This window comes from Mytilus galloprovincialis, chromosome 1 (assembly GCF_965363235.1).
Source record: "Mytilus galloprovincialis chromosome 1, xbMytGall1.hap1.1, whole genome shotgun sequence".
Taxonomy (NCBI): domain Eukaryota; kingdom Metazoa; phylum Mollusca; class Bivalvia; order Mytilida; family Mytilidae; genus Mytilus; species Mytilus galloprovincialis.
In genome coordinates, this window is record NC_134838.1 from 101152925 (window position 1) to 101161565 (window position 8641).

Sequence of the window (8641 nt, forward strand, 5' to 3'; positions counted from 1 at the left end):
TTAACTCAGCATCTTCAAATCCGTCAACAATGAGAACGCTATCTTATCTCAGCATCTTCAAATCCGTCAAAAATGAGTAACTATCTTATCTCAGCATCTTCAAATCCGTCAATAATGAGAACACTATCTTATCTCAGCATCTTCAAATCCGTAAATAATGAGTAAATATCTTATCTCAGCATGTTCAAATCCGTCAATGGTAGGAAAACTTTCTTATCTCAGCATCTTCAAATCCGTCAATAATGAGAACACTATCTTATCTCGACATCTTCAAATCCGTCAATAATGAGAACACTATCTTATCTCAGCACTTCAAATCCGTCAATAATGAGAACACTATCTTATCTCAGCATTTTCAAATCCGTCAATAATGAGAGCATTTTCTTATCTCAGCATCTTTAAATCCGTCAATATTGAGAACACTTTCTTATCTCAGCATTTTCAAATCCGTCAATAATGAGAATACTTTCTTATCTCAGCATCTTCAAATCCGTCAACAATGAGAACACTTTCTTATCTCAGCATCTTCAAATCCGTTAATAATTGGAAAACTTTCTTTACTCACGATTTTCAAATTTGACGATAGTGAGAAAACGTTTTGATCTCAGCACTTCAAATCCGTCAATAATAGGGACACCTTCTGTTCTCAGCATCTTCAAATCCGTTAATGATTGGAAAACTTTCTTATCTAAGCATCTTCAAATCCGTCAACAATGAGAACACTTTCTTATCTCAGCATCTTTATAAATCCATCAATAATGAGAACATTTTCTTATCTCAACATCTTCAAATCCGTCAACAATGAGAACACTTTCTTATCTCAGCATCTTTATAAATCCGTCAATAATAGAGAATATCTAGAGTTGTCCAACCTTTGAGGACCGATTGCTCTCCTTTTCTCGTCGATCTTTTATTTATTCGTAATTCACCGTCTCCTACTGACGAATGGGACATATATATATCTGAAAGTTTTACAGAAATACAGCTTAATCCTGGACTGATTCATTATATATCTGGGTTTTTGGTTCATTTGGGTTGGTTTTGTCTATGTTTGGGATGCTTTTAATATGTGTGTTTGTTTTAAAAACATTCTCTTTTTCAATTCATTTTTGTCATAAATATTTTACATTTTGGAGAACCCAATGATACCTTTTTTACTTATATCGGAAAGACGGAATTGGAACTTTATGGAGAAGTTGTAAATATGTATTAAAATGTACGATCTGTATATAAATAGAAAAAAAACAATGACTAATAAGATCTTCAAGCATGAACTGCTAAACTAATGTTTGTTTTGAGCTAATAGAAGCTTATTTTTTCCAGAATATCGAAGGAACTAGAATAATATCTGCATGTGTTCAAAATTTATAAATTGATATGCAGTTGGCTTACTTAACAGGAATCAAGTTTCTATATATGATCCTATATTCGAGAAGGAAACTTGATTTTGCTCTTGACTACGAAGATATTGGTATCATATGGTTGTTTTATTCTATACAAGAACATGGTCTTGGGTGTCTTGGGAATTACATGACGTCACACAAAATATAGATTCTACGTTATGAATCAGTTCGATACGATATCTTATCTTTAAAGTTTATTTGTTTGTACACAAATATAACCCAATTATCTATAACAATAGCAGCCAATGAATTGGTTAACTTTTTTAATCACGTGACCGTAAACTTTTTATTACTTGAGGGTATTTAAAAGAACTTCAAATAGCGGATATTGTTTATGCTATCTATATTTAGTGGGAACTGTACAGGAAAAATATTCTTGGGTGACTTTAATTTTTTTTTCTTCTTGTGGCAAAATTAAAATAAATACAAACCAATGTTGCTGGACATGAAAATGGAAAAGTCACAATCAGAGATTAACATAGCAACTGATTCGGAATCTGAGAGCAGTGAAGATGATAAATATGAAGCAGACATAGAATTCTCTAATGCATGTAGACATTATTATTTATCGCGACTTGAAGCAACTGAAAGTTTTAAAAAGGACCTAAAGAAAGAAGACACGGTAAAGAAATCTATTTCGCCGAAACAACGGCGAAGGTCGACGATAGATGATAAAATGGAAACATTGAGAACAGAAATGGTAAGATTTTGATGTTGAATTATTCCCTTAAATTATATTTCGACTAGCACGATTGGTCGTCTTCTCATAGCCAAAGATTACTTATGTTATTAAGGCTTCACTTGTCGAATTATGATGTTCACTTTTCAAAATGAAAGTCACAAATAATTCAGATTGCGAAATGATTGATTCAAGCATGTACATATTTATTGACGTTTGATATTCTGTTCCCAGAATCGAGGGGTGAAGTTTTAAAAGCCGATTATATGTTGACAATCACTGTCAATTCCTGTCACAAATACGGAATAAAACAATCAAATCAGATTATTGGATCAACTGTATTGACAAACAGTGATATTCTCCTTATTAGGGTGCTTATATATACTCAGTTACATTGCTAAGTAATAAATATAAAAATTGAGCGAATTTCTGTTGCTTAATCAAATATATATATATATATATATATATATATATATATATATATATATATATATATATATATAAATCCGTTTCAAGTATTTGACAGATCAGATTGTCACACGTTACCGTGAAAAGACCAGTAATTTAACGTAATCCAAGGATAAGATTGAAATAATGATCCGAAAGTTTCGTCATTTTACACACATTATCCCAGACATTATCCTAATCCGATTGTTTAGGTTAATATAAATCAGAAGTTATTACCATGTAAACACTAAAATCGCATTAACTTAGTCCACCTCGCATGTTTTAATTAACTTTTTGTGTGAAAAAAAAACAAATCCACCTGGATGTTAGGTGAGAACGAAATTCTACAGATGTTTTAATTCTTACAGAAATTATATTTCACACCACCTGCGTCATAATTGATCTATTAACGATGACATTGAGCTCGTTAAGATATCTATTTCTCAAAAAACATCACTTTTCAACAAATAAAAATAAAGTAAACGTCTTATGGTCATCACATTTCGTGTGCTAGCAGACGTTCTAATGTATTAGTAAGTAAATAAATTGTTTATTTTAGTGACAAGTGTAATAGCAACGTCTCGAACATATTATATGTATCTAAATAAAACGACTTAAGTATACATTCGAGCATTAGGGTCTATAAGTCTCTTTCAAAACCATAAAAAAAAAGTATTTCATTTTCTAACGAATTTTTCAAAAAATCGAAAAGTAAAAACTAGAATAAGAGTAAAATATATGTACAATTAAACTTTTTTTGTTGAAATAGAATGATATAGAATCAGAAAATATTTCAAAATATTTATTGTTCCAGAAAAAATATCTTTATCCCGCAAAATATATTTTATCATTTGAAAAGAGTTTATTTTTGAAAAGAGTTTAAATAAATACGAAATTCAATTACTAGTGTATTCGGTTAAGTATACACTAACAAAGCCCTGCAAAGTAACAAAAAGTACATGACACAAAATATTTACGTTCCGAAAAAGTATGTAACATGAAGAAAAAAACAATAATACAAAGAAATTGCTTGATAAAGGAATTAACAGTATATTTCTGAAAACATTATGACGATCTTGTTAACCCTTTACCTTCTTTACCTTCACAAAGGACATAACTTTAATGTTTATACAATGCCTTTAAAACAAAACCCAGTACATTCTATCTAAAAACAAAGATTCGTCAGCACGTTTGTGTCTTGTCATAACTGTCATCAAAATATGAATAAGAACACCGAAACTTTTAAAAAGAGAGATAAAGCATGAACCGCACACGTTAGTGATATGCACATTTGAAAAGAGTTGAAATTTAATACCAGAAAATCGTACGAAATATCAATAATCATAAACAAAAACGTGAAACAAAATATATTTCTTTTGTTTTACCGAAGACAATTAGTCTATGTCTGGTCAAACATTGAAAATAAATCAGTGTATTTGAGTTAGCTACAATAGTTGTAATAATATAGCGGAAAGAACAAAGGCGGCAAATATAAATGTATCAAAAGCCAAAGGTGAACTGTTTAGTCATTTACTCTGTCTTGACCAAATAAACTGGTGAGTTAGTGCAGATGTTTATAATTGCACAGTATTTGTGGGAAAAGTCAACTAAAGTTACTAACTGACTGACTTGCTAGACTCAAGTAACTAAATTAATAAAATAACCAAATAAAGTTTGACATTTTTCGCATTATTTATATTTTTTATCTTTCATTTTAGGCATCTTTAATGGACCAGGACGTATCTTTGATGAAACAATTATTAACATTAAACGAGACAATTAACGAAATCAAACAAGGTCGTTTGTCGTCGTCAAGTAGTTCCCGCGGCTTTGTTAGTGGCAGTGATTGGTCAGTTTCAGAAATGTCAATCTCACCGAATGACGAACCCACTTCATCTAAGTTAACTGGATATGTACCAACACATCCGAATAATTCAAATAATGCCAATGTAGAAAAAACACGTGATATGCCTAGCTGCAAAGGAGACAAAAAACAAATAAGTTTGACAGATTTGTGGAAAGTACGAACACAGACATCTTTGACCTCTAACGATTCGGGTTATGTAGAGGACCCCAATAATTTGCTTCAGACCGAAGTTTAAATGTACAGTCATGTATTTCTCAATTTTAAGAGATGGTGCTAATTCAATGTGCAATATTTTTTATTTAATTTTTATTTTTTAAAGATTTGTTTACATAAAATATCTGAAAAACATTTGTATTTTATATTTGCATACTAGAAGAGCTTGTGAAAAAAAGTGTTACAGCCAATTGCATTGAGTGTAGGTAAAGGTAATATCTTTTGTTAGCTTGCTTGCTATCTGAACTTATTAGGTTAGGTAAACTACCCTCCTTTAAGAGAAGACTAGTCCGACAGATAACCAATATATCTATCTGTAGGTTTAGGCTCCTTCGAAAGAAGGTTAGTATACCTTACCTAATAATGACTTCACGGTTCAATTAGCAAGCTAGCTAACCAAATATATAACCTTTACCTACACACTCAATGCAATCGGCTGTAAAGCCACTTCGATTTTAACAATTGGGATATTTATATAATATCTTGATGTGTTGTTATCAGTTTGCAGTCTAATAATTATTTTTTTTTAGATCACCCGAAGGACCGAACTTCAAGTGAGCTTTTCTCATCACTTTGCGTCCGTCGTCCGTCAACGTTTACAAGAATCTATTCATTAGCCAATAGAAACCAAACTTGGCCACAATCACTTCATGTATTGTTGTCTCTAGTTTTCGTAATTTAAAGACAATGAATCCTGTAAGAATTTATACAATTTATTGTCCTTTTAAAAAAAAAGTACTTTTTCTTCTTCAGTTTTTTGAAAACTATTATAGATAGAGAGGAACTTTATTTAGCAAAAAAGATCAACAAAACAAGATCTTCAAAAAAGTTTTATTCACAAAATCGTCAGTTGATTCCGTATAAAAGTTATTGTCTTTCATAACGATGTTTTCCACTTTTTTTTTTACACTAGTGCCTCAAATTTTGAATGGTAAAAACAAAAAAACTTTAAATGCCAGAAATGATAAAATTCAAGATATGCAAATAAGTCAACATTGCCCAAATCGTTAGTCAGCTTCTTATACGAGGAGCAATTGTCCCGTAAATGCTGTTTCTTTTTGCTACCGTTTGTCTATAATGTTGAATATTATGATAGAAAAATTGGAACTTTAAAAAGTAAAGATTATTAACAGGATTAGTTAGTTATTCAAGTACATCAAAATGGCCGAAATTGACAGTCAACTCTATGGGGATTATTTCCCTTTATATATATATATATTTATTATGAGAACACTCATGTGTTTGCATTTTTGCAAAAACTTTGGTGAATAAAGAAAGATAGGTCAACACAGCTGAAATTTTCCTTATATGAGTTATAATGTACTTTTTTCATTTTGGGAAAAAGCTACAGGAGATAACGAGAAACTGTTAACAGTGAAAATGATCAGTAAACACAACCAATAAAACAGAGATTTTAGTCGTTCTAGTCAACAATGTTGGAGAGTAGTCATTGCTTATAAGATTCAAATAGGTACAGGAAAGCAACACATGCACTTTATAGTCTCTTGTTATATGGTCTTGAAAATGTTGAAGACAGAAAACATGTATCGCAACGGATCATTCTGAGATATTGTCATCACTTTGTGCAACTTTTACAACTTTCTTCTTCTGTGTAATTCAGACCAATCGGCCGGCAAAAGGTAGCCACCACCATTCTTAGAGTATTTGGTTTTTATTTGTTCAGGTAGTAAAAGATCTACCTTAACTATATGAATAAGGAGATTTGGTTTGCTTGCTAATGAGACAATTGTCCAACATAGTCCTGTTTATGTTGACAAAAATAGTCAGACGACTTCTTACAAGAGTACTTATCTTCAAATGACGATGTTTTAAACCAAATAATCAATGTTTGCGTGTTTACTTGTATCTTGAGCACTTTGATAAAAAGAAGAATTTTTAAATAGCGAAAAAGATCAGGTGGACAAGATCTTTACATTTGTCAAATGTCCATATACATGTAACAAATGACCATTTCTTTACCTGTGTTTACGTTGTTTTTACGAAAACTGTATGTGAATGGTAGAAACAACAAACGAAACCAACAAAAATATCAACAAGACATGGTCTACAAATAAGTAAAATTGAATGAAATCTTCAATCAAATATTTAATGGAATTATAACTTTTTTTTTTTTCTTCTTCTTTTTTTTTTTGGGGGGGGGGGGGGGGTAGCGAAAACTATAGTAGATACGAGGGAAATTCTCATGACTGGCATTCGAATTGACTTATTCAATTACTATTATCCCCTATTTTCACCATATTTAGCTGTTACATTGAAAAAGTAAAGTATACATAGAGAAAATTTAGCAATAAAATCTACAAAGTTCAAAACTTGACCAAAATCATTAATCGGCTCCTTATAAGAGTTATCATAAAAATAAGAAGATGTGACATGATTGCCAGCGAGACAACTTTTTACTAGTGCCTAAATGGCGCAGAAGTTAAAAACCAAAGGTCACTGTACGGCCTTTAACAATGGGCAAAAAAATGGGAAATTAAAGGTACCGGAATGACAATTGTAAATTAATTTAAACGAGAAAACTACCGACCGATTTATATACAAAACAATACTAAATAAAAAAACAAATATGATATACATCAACATACGACAACCACTGAATTACAGGCACCAGGGTGACTTGGAACAGGCACATACAAAATGTGGTTGGGTTAAACATGTTTGTTATCGACAAACCCTCATACTAACCTCGAACAGCAGTGTACCAGTACAACATAAGTACAAACTATAAAACAACAGTTGAAAAGGGCTTAACGATACAAAACAAAAAATAACAAAAAAACATAAAATACACAAAGTACAGATTTGAGAGGAATCGCTGTCATGGATGGAAAACTCATACAATACCTAAGATTCAATTAAATTTAGTTTTCAATATTTTTCGTTGACATGATGAAATAAAAAACAAATCTTGATTTATTTGATTTTAATTGAATTTTCGAAAAAGGTGTCTTATATTCCGATACATGTTCATGACTTTCAAATTACAAACACTTCGATGACATATGTATGCTGACATAAAGTTACTCTACTCATTTTAGCTCTGAAACATTCTGCTCATTTGGCGAGGTCAAGTGTGCGATCTTGACTTGCTGCTTTGCACAATTCAAAGCTAGTAGCGGAAGAAATTATTTTGAACGTGTTAAATGTATTAACAATAATTCAGAAAATGTATTTTAAACACTAAGCCATAATTTAATTACTTTTTTCCAATCATTATTTTAAAGAAGCCTAAATGATGGAGAATTCTGCGAAAACAGAGAACTTTTTTTCACATGACTTAGATTTTTTTTCCTTTCAGACTATTTAGAATTTATCACTATTAAAAATACTATTCATTTTACCAAGGCTCTGACCGCAAAACAATGATTTTTGTACGAGATCTATATGTAAACAGAACTGATGATTCGCTTCGAAAACTATCAATCTTTACTTTGGCTGATACGAGGCAAGATATATGTTCGAGAATTTAGAGTTCAAGTGTAATCAGATCGCCTCAGTTGCAAGTATTTTTTTGCACAGTTCATTGTTTATTTATTTCAGAACAACTCAACTATCCCATCAATAATGCTTCTGCTGAAAAGGTCGTTGAAAGCCTTTTCGACTGCCTGGAAGAAGAACAAAATTTGGCGGTGTTTCGATATTTCTTTTTTTTTTGTAGCCAACTTGAATCTAAACATTATTGACAAAAAAATCAACATGAAAGAAATGGATCGAACCGTAGAAGCAAAATATGAAACTTCCATAATCTAACCGATTTTTTTCTAAATGAATGGATTGAAGGCAAATATACTAAACTTTAGAAAGGATCAGACCACACAATTTGAAAAGTTGCAAAAAATGTCTTTCAATGTTATTGATATTCATTTTTTATAAATTATCAATGAGTTGTTGAAAAAGAAATATTTAGATAATTTGTAATGGTTAGTAGTTCCATTCTAGACCCAGTAGAAATCAGGATACATAACAATAAGGGGTGTCATCACTAATCATAATAGAACAAAGCCGATGGCC

At 31.2% G+C, this 8641-nt stretch overlaps 1 protein-coding gene across 1 annotated transcript; it reads left to right on the top strand.

Annotated features, from left to right (window-relative positions):
- Positions 1-1333: 1333 nt before the first annotated feature.
- LOC143047416 (uncharacterized) lies at positions 1334-4744 on the top strand. Its single transcript, XM_076220460.1, has 2 exons — positions 1334-2103; positions 4248-4744. The coding sequence occupies exons 1-2, from the start codon at positions 1837-1839 to the stop codon at positions 4629-4631; spliced, it is 651 nt and encodes a 216-aa protein (XP_076076575.1). The 5' UTR covers positions 1334-1836; the 3' UTR covers positions 4632-4744.
- The last annotated feature ends 3897 nt before the right edge of the window (positions 4745-8641 follow it).

Bases quoted from the DNA above. Each gene is read 5' to 3' on its own strand.
- LOC143047416 (XM_076220460.1), top strand. From the start codon at position 1,837: ATGTTGCTGGACATGAAAATGGAAAAGTCACAATCAGAGATTAACATA. The intron at 2,104-4,247 runs GTAAGATTTTGA...CTTTCATTTTAG, and splicing joins AAACATTGAGAACAGAAATG to GCATCTTTAATGGACCAGGA.